The following is a 19,272-nucleotide window of genomic DNA, read 5'->3' as shown; positions in this document are numbered from 1 at the left end:
CTCTACCCAGGGCGACAGCTTGAGGCTCTGTCTCAAAAAAAAAAAAAAAAAAAAAAAAAAAGTGAGTTGGCTGTAAATGTGTGGATTTTTTTTCTGGGTTCTTGATTCTGTCATTGGTCTCTATCTGTATTTATGTCATTACCATGCTGTCTGGGTTACTGTGGCTTTGTGGGTACACAGTAGAACCTCTGTAAGTGGACCATGCAAGGGACTGGAACAAACTGGTCAGCACACAGAGGTGGTCAACATAGGAACTAGGACTGTGTGCTGATACATTCTTGGGGTGCATGTCCTGTCTATGAAAATTAGGACAGCTTGAGGAGGTGGTCAGTGTGGGGAGGCGGTCGAGTAGAGAGATTCTTCTGTATTCTGAAGTCAGGAAGCGTGGTGCTCCTGCCTTTCTTCTTTTTGCTGAGATGCTTTGGCTGTTTGTGGTCTTTTTGGTTCCATATGAATTTTAGGATTTTTTTCTATTTCTTCGAAGACTGTCAGGGATCTGTAGCTCGCTTTGGGTAGTATGGACATTTTAACAATATTAATTCTTCCAGTCCTTGAACACAGGACATCTTTCCATCTTTTTGCATGTCCTGAAGGACACCTGTTTTGTAATCAAGAGCTGTTGAGCACCTCTCTGGATGAAAGGGATGGCAAATTGTGAACCACTTCCCGGGAACCTGGCTGCAGGGAGGGGAGAGGGTCACTGTGGCTGCCAGCCAGCTAGGTCAGGGGTCATTCCAGATAGCGGATTCCTGTAGCATTTGGTTAAAAGGCTTCCTAGGCCCTTCCCTGAGTCCTGCCAGCAATGAGTGATAGAACTGTTCCTCAAGGAATGTGGAAGCTGGGGTAACATTCTCACACCCCACTGGAAACCAGGATTCCAGCAAATGCTATGGCTGAAGGGCCAGAGAAGTCAGCTGCCTCCCATGTGTCCTGGTTGATGTGTAGCCTGGGGCCTGGCATTGAAACAGGAGGGCCAGAGTTTTCTGTAGCTCCACATGTACTGGGTCTAAGCTGCTTCTAGACAGGCTGGTGCTTTAGACTCAGCTTAGCTAGAGGCACCTTCAGGAAGGGTTTGGTCCAGGTGTGCCATGTGTCTGTCACCTCGGGCTCCACACGGCCTCCCTCTGCACACTGGGCTTGCAGAGCTCTTGCAGGTGGGATATGGGCCTAAGAAGCTGTGTAGGTGTGGATTAGTGCTACATTTATGGCTTTCTGGTTTCTTCTCTTTTCCAAAAATCTTAATTCTTTAGTTTTAAAGAAGCAAAAAACCCAGACCCTTCCCCCTGTCTGAGCTCCACCTAGGCTGCCCATGCCTGTCTTTGCCAGGGCTCCTCTCTGCGGGCTGCTGTGGTCGCCGTGCATAGAGCTCTTTCTGGGACGGCCTCCCTCTCCTCCACTTTTATGTCAGCACCGCCTGTTCCTCCGCAGGCCTGTCTCAAAGGCTTTTTTGTACAGGAATTAGTTTTGTGAACTCTTTCAGCCTCGCTGGAGTGTCTGGCTGAGGCTCCACGTTCCTGGCCAGCCAGGGCCACGTCTGACTTTGGCGCTCCTTCTCTGCCCCCACAGCAAATGCCCGACGCCGTCTGTGTGTTCACTGTCAGCCCGGAATATTTATTAAATGTCTATTATGGATAGAACGGTGGTGAAAACAAACCTTTTTAGAGAAAGGAACAGCTATTAATCAACTAGTTATAAATGTCAACTCCCAGTAATGATCAGTGCCACTGGGAGAGGGACCCAGTGCCCAGAGACATTGTGGCAGGGGTGGGGTCAGTTAGGGTCGGGGGCTCTCCCCAGGACGAGGCATTTGGCAGGGAAGCTGAGGGATTGGTAGGAGGTGGCTGGGCAGAAAGGTGGGGAAAAGGTCCAGACAGAGGGAGTGCCCTGTCAAGAGGCCCCATGGGTAGTGGGACTGAAGGCCAGCGGGGCTGGGAGGACATGCAGGGACTGCGGGGGCAGGTGAGAGGCAGGCCCTTCAGGGTGGCCCAGGAGGTTGTGTTCTGATGGAGGAGCCAGGGGAAGATGTTGGAGGGAGGTGAGCTCTGGCCACAGGGCACACTGGAAGGGCCTGCATGGGGAGTGGCGTGCTGGGAAACCAGCTCTCTGGGAAGAACACCTTGACCCCCTGTCTTCACTCCCACCAGGGCTGATTTGGAGTCATCAACAGTTTAACAACTCAGGCTCCTACTAGCCGGGGACTCCATTGGCACTGCCCTGGTGATGTGGGGAGACCAGGTATGAAGCCTTTGGAGTTGTCCAAGTGAGACATAGGGAGAAGTGGACAGATTTAAGAGACAGTTAAGGCAAAATTAACAGATTTTAGTGACACAGAAAGTGGAGGGGGACCAGGCATGGTGGCTTACACTTGTAATATCAGCCCTTTAGGAGGCCAAGGCAGGCAGATCACTTGGTCTCAGGAGTTCAAGACCAGCTTGGACAATACAGCAAGACCCTATCTCTATGAAAAATAAGAAAATTAGCTGGGTGTGGTAGCATGTACCTGTAATTCCATCTACGGGCAGACCTGACTTAACATACAACTCACACTTAAGATCAGAAGCTTTCACAGTACTAGATAAATGTGCCTGTCTTATTCCTAACCCTGGGGCTGCCTGTACTTGGGAGGCTAAGGCAGGAGGATTGCTGGAGCCCAGGAGGTTGAGGCTGTTGGTGAATTATGATCATGCCACCACTCCCTAGCCCAGGAGAGAGAGCAGGACCCCGTCTCAAAAAAAAGAAAGAGGGAATGAGGAGATGGGGGCGTGAATGCCTGCTGGGAGGCCTGCCTCAGGCAGGAAGCTCTCTACCATCCTCTGGGTCATTCCTCAGTTTGAGAAGTCTGCAGGGTGGCTTTGGAGACGCCTGGGGGAGGTCTCGAATCAGCATCCAGGGTCAGAAGGTGCCCAGTGTGTTCTCCACTGGATGCCCCTGTGTCCAGCACATCTGTCTGCTGGTTCCTCAGCCCCGACCCACATAATGCTGGTCCTCAGGGGAGACTTGACTTCTCTACAGGGGAGAATCTTTGGTTACCACAGGGGAAATTATATGAAAGTGCCCGCCGGCATTGGTATCCTTAGCCAGAGAAGTAGCACCTAGGGATGGGAGCCATCATCTACTGAGGTCTTCCCCCGTGTCAGCATTGGGCTAATATTTACGAGTTCTGACAGTTAAGTTTGTGAACTCGTCTAGAAGAAGTGCTACATACCTCACTGCTCAGTGTCACTACAGTTGCCTTTGAAGTGCTCCCCTTGGGAAGCTGTGTAGTGACGCCAGTGCCTAGTGTCCCTGTCAAAGCCATTTTGGACCCTTTTCTGGAATGGCCATCAGAGCTGTCAATCGTATTACCCTTGATGTTCTGAGTGTCATCAAAATGTCTTCCTTTCAATATTGTCTTTATCTTTGGGTAGAGAAAAGAGTCACTGGGGCCTAGATCCAGTGAGTAGGGAAGGTGTTCCAATATAGTTATTTGTTTACTGGCTAACAACTGCCTCACAGACAGTGCCGTGTGAGCTGGTGCATGGTCGTGATGCAAGAGCCATGAGTTGGCACAAAATTCAGGTGGTTGTTCTCTAATTTTTTCATGCAGCATTTTCAGCACTTCCAAATGGTAAACTTGGTTAATGGTTCGTAAAGAATATTCCTTCTAGTATCAAAAGGTTAGCAACATTGTTTTGACCCTTGATTTGGACTGATGGAACTTTTGTGGCAGGGAGAACTGGCCAACGTCCATTGTGCCCTGTGACGCTTTGTCTGAGGGTCGTGCTGGTGCCCCTGCATGCTTCATCATCGGTGATAACACGGCGTCTCACTCTATACGAGGGCTTGGCAAGCTTCATTTCTCCTTTCCTTTTGTTCACCCGTGAGCTTCTTTGGGACCATTTTTGAATAGACCTTCCTCATGGCAAGGTTTTCAGTTGAGATTTTCCGAGTTGTTTCTCTATCAGTGTCTCCTTAGTCTCTGTGCTTCTCACAGTCAGCTGATGATTTTGAGGCACAATTCAACAAATTTTTGCAACGTTTTCATCAGTTCTGCTCGTTACTGGCCGCCCTGACCAGAGTCTCTTCATCAGTGACACTCTCTCCCCCAAGAAAAATGTTTAACGCATTTGTACACTGCCATTTTCTTCATGGCATTATCCCTATAACTTGGATTAACACGTCCCTGATTTCACTTCCAGTCTTGCCAAGTTTAACAAGAAATTTAATGTTTGTTTATTGCTCTAATTCAAGCTCCGACATTCTCACAATGGCACACAAAAGCACGCAGCAACAATAACGAACACCACTCAGCGAGACACCACCACACGTCAACATGAAGGCAGCGGCGAGACGCTGATACACCAAGGTTATGACCTCACCGGCTGTGTGCACAGTGCTGCCCACATCAGCACAGTGTCACGGTCCTGAACTTCATCGTCAGGCTCCGTGTGTCCCCCTCACCATGACTGTGGAAGGACGTACTGTCTTGTTCCCATTTTATAGCTGAGGAGACCAAAGTGAGGGAGGTCGAGGGACTGGCCGCAGAGGCTGAGGTGTCAAGCAGAGATGCAGAGTCAGAGCCTACCTTGTCCTTTCTCCACGTGGGGAGAACCAGGGAAAGGGACTTCCTTCAGAACATTATCAGCGTTCCTTAGGTTCTTCTTTGTCCTCCACAATCTAAACTGTTTTGAAATTCTAAGGGAAAACACTTCTTTGGAGGAAAAAACACATGAGTCTTCTGGTTAAACAGACAACTCCAGTGTGAGCATTTCCCAGCAAGGAAGGGCTGTCCACAGACAGCCCACCCTGTCTCCCCAGCCCCTTGGTTCTCCTCCCAGGCGTGGGCGAGGCTCAGCACAAACCGTATCAGTACAGCCTGGGTAGACTGTTTGCAACAAGACCTTTGCTAGATTAAATGCAGAGGAAGAGAGGAAGGAGGTAACGTAAATGCCCTCAGCCTGCAGCACTTTTTAGGAGCAAGGGGGGGAAAAGCATGAGATGCTCAGTCGCACAGACCCAGGTTCAAATCCCGCCTCTGTCACTGTCAGCTTCTCTGCCTTGAGTCACAGTTCCCCACAGGGACTCAGCTCGGGCTCTCCAAATGGCTGGGCAGGACATGGGTCAGCTGCCCTCTGGAGACACCCCAGGGCGCCTTGCAAATATTATCACCTTCTTTGTGGTCTTTGACAAGCTGGCTTGGGCCAGTGGTTTGCTTGTGAGGGTGACCAAGGTAACGTGTGCAGGGCTGTTAAAGGCAGGGAGTTGTTAATTAACCGTCCTGTGAAGTAGTGCTCACCCTCCAATCCCTGCACTGGAGACTGAGCTCACTTCAGGGTTCCTGTGTCTGTTGAAGTCTGAAGGACTCTGGTCTGTTATCAAGCCTGAGCCTCAGGTTGGGGAGAGACACAGGGAACAAAGGGATATAACCCTGTTTTTCACGTCTTGTGTCCTAGTCGAGGCGGTAGAGTGAGTGTTTAGGGATACATTAAATCAGTCTGAGTGTAAACCCCAAAGCTCGTGGACATGACAGTGGCTTCTGCTGTCTAGGGCAGCACAGGGCAGTGTGCTGGGTGGTCCAACCACAGCATCTCTCTCGGATGCTCAGAAAACAGGGACGGCTTCTCAGAAGAAATGCAGCTTCTGCAGGATCCGGCAAGGAGGTGGCAGGGGAAGAGGCACCAGTTCACGTGGGCAGGGCAGGCTCCATGGGGCCAGAGAAGGGAGGACCTGCTGGTGTCTTCATGGTTCACTGAGGGCAGATGCCCCACTTTTGATGGCATCACTGGAGTGGGCAGCACCCCCGTGCCTGTAGGTAAGGACCCGGGTGGGGGGCATATAGGCCACACAGCACACGTTCACAGGGAGGAAGGGTCACACACTGCCCTGCGCATCTCTGAGCGGTGACCATGATGCCATGGGGCTCTGCAGGGTAGGCTGTGAGGAAGTCACAGGCCGGTCGATGCTGATGAAAAGGTGTGTCCAGTCACGCCGAGTCAGAGGTGAGGCTGCCGCTACACATCCTGACCTTTTGATTCCTAGTCCTGGGCCCAGTCACAGACTCTCTGGGCCTGGCTTTGTGCCACCTCATCTCAGAGTGCAGGGTCTAGGAGGAGGCGGTTGTGACTGACTATACCCACGTACCCCGTGGCCTGGTCGGGTGGTGACTGTGGCAGTGAGAGACCAGAGTTTGCAGGCTCAGGGTGTGAGTGGAGCCCTTGGTTTCTTTGAGAGGCCATCTTTGGGCCGCTGTGCTACTTCCTTCGGTTTCCCCGGCAGCCTGGTCTTCCTGTCCACTCATGCCAGGGGACCTTTGGGGCCGTCAGAACCTGGAGACACGACTCCCTCTGCCACTGTTAACGACACACGTCTCGTGTCCTCATGTTGGAGGGGCAGAGACTTGCAGACTCCAAGGACCTTAATAATCACCTGAATTCAATATAGATGACACCGTTGGCGCCTTTCTCTCTTTACTCAGGATACAAACCAATTTTAGATTTTGTTCTGTGTGAGTAAGTCCGCTGACTAGATGTTGGCTGCTGAGTGAGTTTGGGCCAAGTCTGAGTTTCCACAGAGCTGAGCTGAGCCCGGGGGATTCCAGGTGAAGTAAGAAAGTGGGATCCACTGCGGTGAGTTTCACTGTTCCGAAGAAGAACAAACTCCCCAGGGTTTTCAAAACCACTGTTCAGAGTCTATTTCTGTCCTGTTTGATTGAATTTTGCTTTCTAGAGCAGGGATGTTTTTAGCAACAGAAAGTCATTTTGTTCCAATTGCTGTTTTAAATGAAATGTTACTCATGGAAAACTTGGAGTAGTTTAGAATACGTCCTGGAATCGGGCAAGTGCCCCGGTGAAGAGAAGTTTCAGCTGCGACACTGTAGGCCTGGGAGGTTCCCCTGCAGCTGAGCTGGCCACAGTAGAATTTCAGCTCGGGTCCACTCTGTGCCCACCTAACCCAAGACTTGTCCAGAGTTCTCATTGCTCAGTTGAGTCTTTTGAGTATGAGTCTGGATACCTAAGGCCATTATCAAATCTTTAGTCTTCAGTATTAGTCTTCAATATCAAAATCTATTCTTGAATTCTGAATTAGGTCCAGTATTTGTATTGGGCAAAAGACTGCAACTGTCCAATTTGTAGCCAGGCACTTTACCTAAATCTCATAATAAATTGACTCGCTTAGTGAATCTACCTTTTGAATCTCCTTATTTGTCGTGTTTTATGAAGGGAACCTGCTGTTTTTCATAGGTAGGCCAAACCCCCCTACCCCCGAAAGATATCTGTATCCTAATCCCCTGTTCCTATAAATACACGAGGTTGTGGCAAAGGGAAATTAAGGTTGCAGATGAAATTCACTTTGCTAATCGACTGATCTTGGATAGGGACATGGCCCTGGATTCTCTGGTGGGCCCAGTGTGATCACAGGCGTCCTTAACAGTGGAAGAGGGAGGCAGGAGAGGTAGTATCAGAACAACGTGACCTGAGACAGACTCAGCTGCTCGTTGCTGGGTGTAAGGATGGGGCCGTGAGCCAAGGAACGTGAGCTGCCTCTAGGAGTGGGAGAAGCACAGAAGCAGGTCCCACTCAGGGTTTCCAGGTAGGAGTGTGGCCCTGCTCAGGGCTCCCCTTCAGCCCAGTAAGACCGGCACAAACTTCCAACACACAGAAGTATAAGGAAATATATTTGCGTTGAGACTCTGAGTTCATGACGATTTGTTATACCAGCAGTAGAAAATGGATATACTGGCTCGGTGCCTGTGGCTCAAGTGGCCAAGGTGCCAGCCACATACACCCAAGGTGGTGGGTTCGAATCCAGCCCGGGCCTGCCAAACAACAATGATGGCTGCAACCAAAAAATAGCCGGGCATTGTGGTGGCCACCTGTGGTCCCAGCTACTTGGGAGGCTGAGGCAGGAGACTCGCTTGAGCCCAGGAGTTGGAGGTTGCTGTGAGCTGTGATGCCATGGCACTCTACCCAGGGGGACAGCTTGAGGCTCTGTCTCAAAAAAAAAAGAAAATAGATATACTATTCTGTTTATTGAAGTTAAATAGATGTACATTACCCAATATCTTATCTTGGTTTATAATCTCAGGGTCCTTCTGAGGTCAAAAACTATAAGGAACAGTATTCTCAGATGAACTGTTTGTGTTACTATCTGTGGAAACATTAACTGTGGCTCGGCCCCTCCTCTCTCTGTACACATCTGGACTGCAGGGTCTTAGCTCTGTCCATCCCCGACTGGAGGCTCTTGTCTGCGGCAGTGTCTCATTTATTTTGTGTGGCTATCACAGAATAGCCAAGGCTGGGTAATTTATAATGAACCAAAAGTTGTTTTCTCACAGTTTTAGAGGCTGGAAGTCCAGGATCAGGGCACTGGCATCTGACTGCATCAGGCTGGACTTTACAAGGGCATCGATCCCACCCACCAGAAGGAGCCTGCCTGGCTTACTCCCCTCGTAAGGGCCCTCGCCTAATACCATCTCAGTGGGAATTAAATTTCAGCATGGATTTTGGAGAAGACACCCATTCAGACACAGCAGAGAGCATCAGTCAGAGCAGTAGCTGCTGCAGAACTGGGCGAAATGGGTGTGAACACTGATGGGAAGGGAAACTTGAAACAGATTCAAATCCAACTGAAAACGGTCGAGGGATCCAGTAGCTCCCGGTGTGCAGGGCACTGTGGCACAGTCTGTGCGTGGACTGAAGATGGGTGTTTTTTTTTTAAGAGACAGGATCTTACTGTGTTGCCAAAGATGAAATACAGTGCATCTTCACTATGGTGCCTAGTCACTATGGTGCATATCACCATGGTGCATCTTCACAGGCATGAACGTAGCTCACCGCAGCCTGGGACTCCTGGCTCTAATGATCCTCTTGCCTCAGCCTCTGGAGTAGCTGGGACAACCGGCAGGGCTCTGCACCTGTTGGAATGCTATTCTTTTGACACAGGCCTTAATTCTTGAAAAGCAGTGGGTGGATTTCTGTCCACGGTCAATCTTACTGTTACACTAATCAGTTCAGTAGCAATGTGGTTCACCATTTCTTTTTGTTGTTGTTATTGCAGTTTTTGGCCAGGGCCAGGCCTGAACCCCCCACCACTGGTATGTGGGGCCGGCGCCCTAATTCTTGAGCCACAGGCACCACCCGATTCACCATTTCTTTATTTTTACTTTTTTGCTTACTGTAGTAACCTCCAACTCCTGGTGTCAAGCAACCCTCTCACCTTGGCCTTCCAAGGTGCTGGGATGACAGAGCCAAGGTGCCTGGCCAGGATTTACAGGTTTTGAAAGAGGTCAGCTAGCTCTTCCTCAGAGAGGGCCTCAGGTCTAGGCCAAAGATCTAATAGACAAAGAAGGAAGAGAATGATGGTTAGGGCAGAACATGGCTGACTGTGCTGTCCCCACCACCCAGCTGAGGAGTGTGCTGCAGTCACAGTGCCTGGTGCCTGGGGCTGCGCTGAGGTTCTCCTGGGAAGCACCAAGCTCAGTGACAGAAGCCTGTACACTGGGGGATTCCATTTGCATGGAATATGCAGTAGGGGCAGATCCCTGGAGACAGGAAGTAGACTGTGGCTGTGTGGGGCCTGGGGACTAGTAGGGGATGGAGAGTGAGGCTGATGAGTGGAGAGTCTCCTGGGAAATAGTGAGTGTATTCTGAGATTGGTCACTGTTTTGGTTTTGGTCATGCAACTCTCGGTATACCAAAAGCATCGAATTATATAATTTAAATGGATGGAATTTTAAGTAGAGCTATTTAAAAAGTCAGCATACGAGGTCACAGCCTGGTGCCAAGTTCAGCCAGAACAGCACTGGGCTGTGGTGGGAGCAGCTTCTGGGAGGTGTCATAAGTTTCTGTGCCATGGCCTGGGAGCCCTGACAGTCAAAGATTGTTCTGTTTCCATCTCACTTCTGGAGCTTCCAGTTCCTAAAGGTCAGTGTTAAGGACTGGCTTGTTGCTCAGTGAGTGGGTGGTCCATCAGACAACTTCCGGACGTTGGGGGTTTCCACTGTTAACTTTTCTTGCAGTGCGGTTCCAGCTCCATAAGGACAGCCACGTGCACACAGGGTGGCCCTGCCCTGGTCCTCTGGGCATCCGGAGAGGCTGTGGTGCGGTTCCAGCTCCATAAGGACAGCCATGTGCACGCAGGGTGGCCCTGCCCTGGTCCTCTGGGCATCCCTTTCAGTACCCTGCGGTCTGCTCACTTACAGGAGCTCTGACCCTTTTCAGTCCGCAGTTTCACAAAGTGAGAAAACTGAGAGAATGGTCTAGCAGCGCCTCCAGGACACCCAACAAGTGAGCAGCCCTGGGATCTGAAAGGGTTCTGAGATGGCGCCCTTGTTGGGTGTGCTGCCCCTCGGCTGTGTGCTGCGTGGAGCTGGGGCTGTTAGCTCCAGGTGCTTGGAAGCCTCAGGACCCTGGCACCAGTCCCTTAGACTGGCGCCTCCGGAGCAGTGACCGGGGCAGTTGTTTCCATCAGCTCTCCTGGAGGCCCCACGGGCCAGAAGGTGGCAGCTGGAGCACATGAGGCCACACCTGCCCTCTCTGCCACTGTAGGCCACACAGAGTCAGAGCCACCCGTCTGTGTGTCCTCAGCTCCCTGTGCACTTAGGGAGAGAGGGGGCCAACCCTCAGGAGCCAGTCGCTCATGGGTCACTCCCAGTCGCCGTCTCTTGGTTCAGGAAGCCTCCAGGGAGGATGCTGTGCTGGCTACTGGTGGGAGGGTGAAGCCCACGAAGATGGACAGTGTATAGTTTAACAAAGAAGAGAGAAAAACCCTGTCACCCCATAGAAAATGGCTCCTGGGTGTGCACAGAGAAGGGATGTCTTGCTTCTAAGATGGCCTGCCCTGTCACAGGACTGCAGAGGAGGGCAGGCCGTCCGTGAGTTGGGTGGTGCCTGGCACCTGTCGGGCTCACCTGCTGCAGTGGCCTGGGAGAATGCTGGAGACTGAGCTCCGGAGGACTCTAAATGCTGGCAGTGCCTGCCTGGCCGGCTCCCCTCAGGGCGATTGAACACCTGCTGATCTGAGCACTGCCAGGGATTCCTCTTCACGGCAGCCCTGAAAAGTGGGTGTCAGTATTCCCATTTCACAGGTAAAGAAAGTGAGTTGGACCAAGTGGCTTGCTCGACGTCTCATAGCCAGTAAATGGCAGAGTTGAATTTGGATCAGCCTGTGCTCCATCTGCCACGTTGTCTTCCAAGTCACTCTGAAGAGAAAAGCTTCTGCATAAAACAGAGAAGATGGGCTTGGCACCTGTAGCTGAGTGACTAGGGCATCAGCCACATACACCGAAGCTAGCGGGTTCAAACCCAGCCCGAGCCTGCCAAACAACAGTGACAAATACAACCAAAAAATAGCTGGGCATGACGGGTGCCTATAGTTCCAGCTACTTGGGAGGCTAAGGCAAGAGAATCGCATAAGCCCAAGAGTTTGAGATTACTGTGAGCTGTGACGCCATAGCACTCTACCAAGGGCGACATAGTGAGACTCTGTCTCAAAAAAACCAAAAAAACCCAAAGAAGATGCTCAGAGTGGCATCAACTATTAGATTGAACCAGGTGGCCAGGTGAAAGTGCCATTTTTATAGGTCAGAGCAGGTAAATATCAGCCATGACATTTGGTTGAGCCAGTGCAGCAGCAGTTGGATTTGGAAAGAGAACTTACCCAGGCAGGAATGGTCAGCAGAGGGTCCATGGCGGCTGGGAATGGAGCAAGGCCTCCAAGGGTCTGTAGACTCTAGATTAGACAGAAATGAGGCGGCAGAGGGTGGGGAGGGAAGCAGGGATGGTGAGGACACAGCCTGCAGGAGCAGGTACCAGGCCCGGGTCAGGGGTGCACAGGAGGCCTCAGAGAGCAGGAGGTGATGGCAGGCAGTGCCTTGGCCCTGGGGCCCCCCGGTCCTGTGCCTCAGACAAGGTGGGGTGTGGCTGCAGCCTCCTCTCTGCTGACCCCGCCGTGCTTTCTGCAGGAAACAGGGGAGCAGATTGCCATTAAGCAGTGCCGGCAGGAGCTCAGCCCCCGGAACCGTGAGCGCTGGTGCCTGGAGATCCAGATCATGAGGAGGTGAGGTTGGAGGAGAGGGCGGGGCGGGGGGCGGGGGCCCCGCGGTGCCATGTCAAGCCCTGGAGGCCACCAGTTCATCACATCTACGAGACACAGATCTTGGTTCTGCTGGCAGGACACCAGTGGGATCGTGGGGAGAGGGGACTGTCTTGCTTCTAAGGACTTCTGCAGGTGCAGTGTTTAAAGTCCACGCTGTGCCCTGCCAGGGGCTTTCGGTCAATTGTGTTTGTTATATTAATGAGTAAGTTAAAATAGGCAGCATGGTGAATTGTCCTTTAATTCCTTCTGTCCCTTATGTTGCAAACCCTGTGGCGTGTGCCCCAGTGCTGCCCCCAGTGCTACCCCCAGTGCTGCCCCTCTGTTGCAGATGTTTGTGCCCCCAGTGTGGGGACAGGGCCCATCGACTAGACGGAGGCTGGCCTCCCAGCAGGGAGAGTGCGTCAGTAAGCACCAGGAGAGCCAGCTGAGAGGACTTAGGAGGCTGTTTCTCTGCTAGTTTCTGTTTTGTTTTTGTTTTTTTAATTTTATTTTGTTGTTGGTGCTGGTGTGTGTTTGTTTAGCAGGCCCAGGCTGGGTTCAAACCCACCAGCCCTGGTGTACGTGGCTGGCACCCTAACCACTGAGCTACAGACGCCGAGCCAGTTTTTGTTTTTTTAAGTGACAGGATCTTGCTCTGTCAGCCAAGCTGGAGTGCAGTGGTGTCATCATAGCTCAGGGTATCCTCATACTCCTGGGCTCTAGCCATCCTCCTGCCTCAGTCTTCCCAGTAGCTGGACTATAGGTGCAGCCCCCACACCTGTAGAGATGGGGTCTTGCTGGCCTAGAACTCCTGGCCTCAAGTTATCCTCCTGCCTCAGCCTCCCAAAGTGCTGAGATTACAGGGGTGAGCCACCTTGCCTGGCTTAGCTGGCCCCTTAAAAAGGAGGAGACACCACCTTCTTTGCCCATTTACAGCTACCCACTTTGAATGGCACGAGATTGGACGTCACCCTGCCTTCTCTGGTTTTAGAAGCAGTTGTGCAGTGCAGTAGGCTGGGGCACTCTAAAGAATGCTACATCACTCAGGACGCACTCAGGGTCCCCGAGTTGACGGTGCTGGCTGACCCAGCGCCAAAGCCTCTTGTCTGTCCAGGACAGACAGGTTGCTCCAGGCCTTTGTGGTGAGGCGAGCTCAGCTGAGCCCTGGAGAGAGAGGACAGGTCTGAACAGAAGCTAGAGTTCCACCTGACAGGCTTTTCCTCCTTCCTAGGCTGAACCACCCCAATGTGGTAGCTGCCCGGGATGTCCCCGAGGGGATGCAGAACTTGGCCCCCAATGACTTGCCCCTGCTGGCCATGGAGTACTGCCAAGGAGGGGACCTCCGAAAGGTGAGGCTTCTGAGCAGGGGTGAGATACTGGGTGGGGAAATGGGGGGACCTCACCCCTGCATCATCAGGAAGCTCAAGGAGCCACAACGGTTCTGGTGGGCGCTTCCCTCCTCGGCCCCCCTCTTCTGAGCCCTCTCTGCCATGGTGTGTGTGTGAATCAAGAGACTGAATCAGAAGTGCTTATGAGAAAGGGAGGGGACAGCTTTCTGTACATTCTGCTCTGAGATGACCAAAGCGACAGGGAAAAACCATCCCCAGGTCTGGCCCTGGGGAACTGGGCACGTTCCAAAACAAACCTTCCTCCCTCAGCATGTCAGGGCCACTTTAATCCTTCAGTGTCAGCCCTGCCGCTGTCCTTATTAGGAGGGACTTTCCTCCACAGATGTGGCAGTCCCACACTCAGGGTCAGGAGTGGAGCAGGAAGGGAGCAGGCTGAGTAATCAGGCGCCCGGCCGGGGCTCCAGATCCACCTGATTTGCCCGAGGACTGTGCTTGCTGCCCTCTTTCCTGAGACGCACACTTCACGTGGTGATGGCAGCCCTCCCTCCTGATGTCACAATTCAGAATTCCCTTGCACACCTTACCTCATTTGATTTTTAGCAACCCTGTGATGGTGGTGGACAGATGAGACCCCACGTTAGGGACAGAGGTTGTCAGGGCTCTCCCAGCGGCAGGCCCAGAGACCACAGCCCACCTGCAGGCCACATCTCCATCTGTGAGACTCAGCAGTGCCGTGTTAAATTACGAAACGTTAAAGCTATGAACAAAATATTTATTAGTTTATATAGAAAAAGAGCTTGCTCAGTGAGCAGAGCTCCTTTCCCCTCTTCTCTTGGGAAGCCCGTGATGTCGGGGCATAGGCAGGGGGTGCCCAGGCGTCTCTTCTCTCTTTACCTGGCAGTTTCCCAGATGGACATAACGTGCTATTCTTACTACTACTCTGGGCCCTGTACCTTCTTTTTTTTTTTTAAAGGAAACTTTCCATGAGGGCTGACCTGCCCGGGTGACTCCCTGGGTGAGCGTGTCCGGGGTGGTGTTCACAGCAGGATGTGAACACAGTTGCTGGCATGGCCCCTGATGAGAAACGGGGAACTTTGACAGCTCTTTAGTTCTCTTCTTTATTTTCCTAACCTTTGACAATCAGCCAGTTACTAACTGCAGTTTTGGAGAGATAAAACTTGTGCCATTGTCGTTGAGTGGAGAGTCCTTAGTGGGCAGCTGTGGGAAGTTGGCGGGATACAGTCAGATTACAGTGGGCTCCAGAGCAGGGCAGAGGTATTTAGACTTGGTCTTCTAGGCGGCAAAGAGCCAAGAGGCCAGGGAAGAAAGAAGAAGAAGAGAATTTCAACAGGACTGACCTCGTGTGGGTTGCAGAGTGGTCGATGGGTGGGGGGTTGCTTCCAGAGGGGGCCTCTGTCCCATTGTCCAGAGGGGTGCTGGGTGAGGGCACTGCGGCCCAGAGCTTGTGTGATCTGTTACTTCCCTAGTTCTCCACATGAGTTGGCCTGTCTTTGCTTACTCTAAAAAGTAAAAACCTACGCCCCATGGGCTCTGAGAGACAAGCTTGGCTGGCGCATGAGGGAACATAAGTCAGAATTGATTTTAAAAGTCTGTGTGTCATGTAGGTGGACAGATTCTTGAACATTTATGAATATAAATGATTACTACTGACTGTAAGCCTCAGATGGAAGTTACATCCCTGCTGCTGCTTCTTCTGAGGCTGCCTTCAAGCCTCCGTGGGGCAGACGGTGGGGAGGCGGCCCAGGGCTAGCTGTTAGGCTCCAGCATCAGGTGCACTTGGCCCCCGCTGTCCAGCGCCACCCTCCAGCAGCTGTGTGCACTGACAGATGTGTGGGCTGCTTGCCAGTTTCCTCTTGTCTGCAATGGAGAGTGCAGCTGTCCTCTCCTCAGGGGCGGTGGTGAGGATTCAGTGGGGTAATGCCGGCAGAGCTTCACTGAGCTGAGCCTTGTAGAGTGTGGCCCAGTGCCAGACACGATAAATGCTGAATTAATAAATAATACCTGTTGAATATTCCGAGCCACCATCATCACGCCAGGTAGCAAGCAATGTCAGAGAGTGGTCAGAGGGTGTCTCCAGTGAGTTTATGGGACACCCAGGGGCAGAGAATCCGTTGAGGGTGAACGTAGACTCTGGCTCACTTCATTCAGAGTTACAGCAGCACGTGTGACTTGGACATCTTCCACCTTAGAATGACCCAGACACCTGCAGCCAAGACCAGTGCTGAGTATGTGAGGCCCCAGGGTTCTCAGAACCGCCATTGCTATGGCTACTGCCCTTCGAACTTGCTGGTGGTCTGTGATTGTTCCATCTGATGCTTCTTCTCCACTTCCCAACAGTACCTGAACCAGTTTGAGAACTGCTGCGGCCTCCGGGAAGGCGCCATCCTCACCCTGCTGAGCGACATTGGTAAATCCCAACCTTGGCCATCAGGCCGTGGCCTTCGGGGGAGTGTGTGGTACCCCTGTGAGTCCTTGTAGAGCACAGAGGGGAGACACATTGGTCCTCCTATCTTTGCGGAGGGTGGGAAGGGGGTGCTGGGCAGGGAGGTCAGCAAGGGCTAGTCAGGCAGGCGCTGAACTCAAATAGATTCCCCTTCCTTCCTGATGAAGTCACCAAGTGAATTATGTATATAGAATAACGGGTTTCCTTTCCCATTAAAAAGCTCCACTCCCTACTTTCCTGGAAGCAGTGGACTAGGCTGTCATCGGAGTGCATTTCGTCCCTTGGCAAGGAACTTTTCCGCTCCCACATTGGAAGGTCCCTGCCACCACTGTCATAGGAAAAAGTGCCTTGGTTGAGTCCTTTTGTATTGTAGGAGTCCTCAGAGGAGGGTCTCTGCGCACCCCCTGCAAGGCCTGTTGGTCTGGGGAAGAGTGAATAGCTCAGCATGGGGAGGGCTCAGTCCTAGAGGGAACTTAGAGGAGTCTCTGAGTCAGCACCTGGCTCTGGCCTAGGGAAACAGACAACAGAAGTGAGAGACACTTGCTTGGGGCTTTTAAAAGAAATCTCCAAGGTTGCTGGTAAAGCTGATAGTCTGGGGTCTACCAGGGCTGTCCAGTCCTTTGGCTTCTCTGGGACACATTGGAAGAAGAGTTGTCTTGGGCCACGCATTAAATGCACAATGGAAAGCTGATGAGCAAAAAAAAAAAAAAAAAAGCTCTGTGCATAATTTTCGTGGTATCTGCCACCACTGATAAGGGGAAAGTCCTCGCATAGTCGGCACACAGCCCACGGGTGCAGGGGGGACACCCTGGGAGTTTTCCAGGTTTGTCTTTGATTTAGGGAATATTCCCACATTTGTTCCTCCCTCTACCCCAACCTCTTGAAGCTGTATATAACTTTCTGTTTGCTTAAACTTTTTCTATTGAAAATTGTCAAATACACAGAAAAGTTAAGAGGATCATGAAACTCAAAGTACCCTGCACCTAGGCCCACTTGGCCCCAGTCATACAGCCGTGTTCCCTGGCACTCGGCCTGGAAGGACAGGTGGTCCTCCAGTCCCTCGAACAGTTGGCCTTGCTGGAGTGGGTCTGCCTCTTCCCCACTCAGCTTCTTTTGACTGATGACGTGAAGGGGAAAGAGTTACGCGGTGACGTTTAAGGCTCAGATCCAAACAGTCTGCACAAAATTCCTGTCTGGCTGTGTCTCCTGTGTCTGTCCCTGTGAGTGGGGTTCACATAGAGGGCGAGCTGACGTTACACCGGTTTTATCTCACTTGAGTGGGTGTCCACAGCTGGCCTACAGCTTCCTCTGTGCACTATGCCACATGGGTCTCCTGGAAGGGCCTTCTCAGTTCTGCCTGGAAGAATTTCTGCTGCACAAGTCAGTTATCCAGACTGTTACCTTTTCTTTTTTTTTTTTTTTAATTGTTGGGGAATCATTGAGGGTACAACGAGCCAGGTTGTACGGCTTGCATTTGCTGGGTGAAATCTCTCTGTTAATAGTGTCCCACCCCAAGAGGTGTGTCACACACTGTGGCCCATTTTCTTGATACCTGGCCACGTGGTCTGCCCATCCACGTTCCCTCGACTGTATCTTTTATACCTTTATGCTTTTCTTAGATCTCTGTTGGATTGGGTTTGAGTCAGGTTTGTAGGTTGGTGAATATTCTTTTGCTCTTCATGGGCAACTTTTAACACAGTAGAACGTCCATAGGTGACCACCTTCTTCCTACATTGACTGCCTTCTTAAGTTGACCTAATTTTCATAGACCGGGGTTGCACCATGTGTACGTATCAGTACAGTGGGGCTAGTCCCTTGCGTTGACCAGTTTGTTACAGTCTGCTGGGTGGTCAACTTACAGAGGTTCTACTACATTTTGTTTCTCTTTGGTTAGTACTTTGCCAAGTGCTAACTTTAGCTCTCCCATAGGTGGACAGAAATTCTATACATTTTTTTTTCTTCCCTCTGACCCCAAGTTGGAAATAATACTTTGAAGTATTTGTACACTAGAATTAAAACCTTTTCTCCTTTTTCTTTTTCTTTTTTTGAGACAGTCTCATTTTGTTGCCCCTTGGTAGAGAGTTGTGGTGTTATACCTCGCAGTAACTTCAGACTCCTGGTCTCAAGCACTTTTGTCTTGCCTCAGGTCCCTTCCACAACACCCAGCTGTTTTTTGAGGCAGGGTCTCATTCTAGCTCAGGCTGGTCTTGAACTCCTGAGCTCAGGCTATCCGCCCACCTCGGCCTCCCAGAGTTCTGGGATTACAGGCGTGAGCCGCCGTGCCTGGCCTAAACTTTTTTTTTTTTCCTATAAGACAGTCTTATTCTGTTGCTTAGGTTAGCGTGCTGTGTTGTCATCTTAGAAATTCCTGGGCTCAGGCGATCCTCCTGCCTCAGCCTCTCACAGTGCTAGGATTATAGGTGTGAGCCACCAAGCTGGGCCTTGGACGTCTGTTTTACGAGCTGTAAATGGTGGCAGTGCTTGCTTCCTTAGAACATGGTAAGAGTGATGTGTGATGGTGCTCCCAAAGCCCGGAGCTCAGTCTCTGTTCCCAGCACAATGCACGGTCACACGTGCCAGCTCCTTTCTCCTTTCCTCCCCACCCACCTCTGGATTTGGCCTCTCAGTGTCCCTTTGGAAAAGCCTCAGGCCCTTACTGGGTTATGACCTGGGCTGGATCCAGTGGACCAGATAGGTGGCTATCTTACGAGTCTTCCCTTCCCAAAAATGGTGAGTTGTCCTCAGACCCGTCCCCACCTCAGTCACATCTCCTGATTTGGGAGTTGAGTTGAGGTTGCCCGTAAATGTGTTTCACTTCCATTTTCATTCCGATTTGTTTATGAGGTCCATCAAATTTATTTCTCATGACTGAGCCAGAGCTTAAAAGCTTTTCTTGGAGATCAAACCTAACTATTTTGTATTTTCAAACATTTCCTGAGCATATTTTGGTCCAGTTTGTTCTATCTGGCAGAGAACAGCAGTGGCAACTGCAACAGAGGAAGTGTGGGGCCCGCACTTGGAACAAACTTCAGATAAGTGGCAGAGCCGCACCCTTGACTGCTGGTCCAGACTCAATGCCTTCTCTTCTGGGCTACACCTGCTGGCCCCTAATCTCTTCTGTGCCATTAACCTCCCAGAGGCGAGTGCTCAGAACTGCATCAAGGTAGAGAGGTAGATACAGTTTTTCCAGTGAAACTTTAAATTGCCCAAGAAGATGCTGCAGGGTCCATGTGAAAAAGTAAGCAGACCCTGGCCTGCACAGGGGTGCTGTGCCAGGATGAGCCTGGTAGACCACTGCCTCAGGGGTGGCCCCCTGTGCTGCTCCAGGACGAGCCTGGTAGACCACTGCCTCAGGGGTGGGCCCTGTGCTACACCAGGATGAGCCTGGTAGACCACTGCCTCAGG

General features: G+C 51.5%; 1 protein-coding gene across 1 annotated transcript in view; it reads left to right on the top strand.

Moving 5' to 3' along the window:
• The window catches only part of IKBKB (inhibitor of nuclear factor kappa B kinase subunit beta), a 55,059-nt gene that overhangs the window by 4,697 nt on the left and 31,090 nt on the right, over positions 1-19,272 (top strand). Inside the window, exons 3-5 of the mRNA XM_003801071.3 lie at positions 11,942-12,036; positions 13,286-13,403; positions 15,762-15,831. Coding sequence (XP_003801119.1) covers positions 11,942-12,036; positions 13,286-13,403; positions 15,762-15,831 — 283 coding nt within the window. The remainder of the gene's footprint in view (positions 1-11,941; positions 12,037-13,285; positions 13,404-15,761; positions 15,832-19,272) is intronic.

The sequence above is a fragment of the Otolemur garnettii genome, unplaced genomic scaffold, assembly GCF_000181295.1.
Source record: "Otolemur garnettii isolate 467f Iridium unplaced genomic scaffold, OtoGar3 scaffold00197, whole genome shotgun sequence".
Classification (NCBI taxonomy): Eukaryota; Metazoa; Chordata; class Mammalia; order Primates; family Galagidae; genus Otolemur; species Otolemur garnettii.
This window is presented reverse-complemented; position numbering and strand designations above follow the sequence as displayed.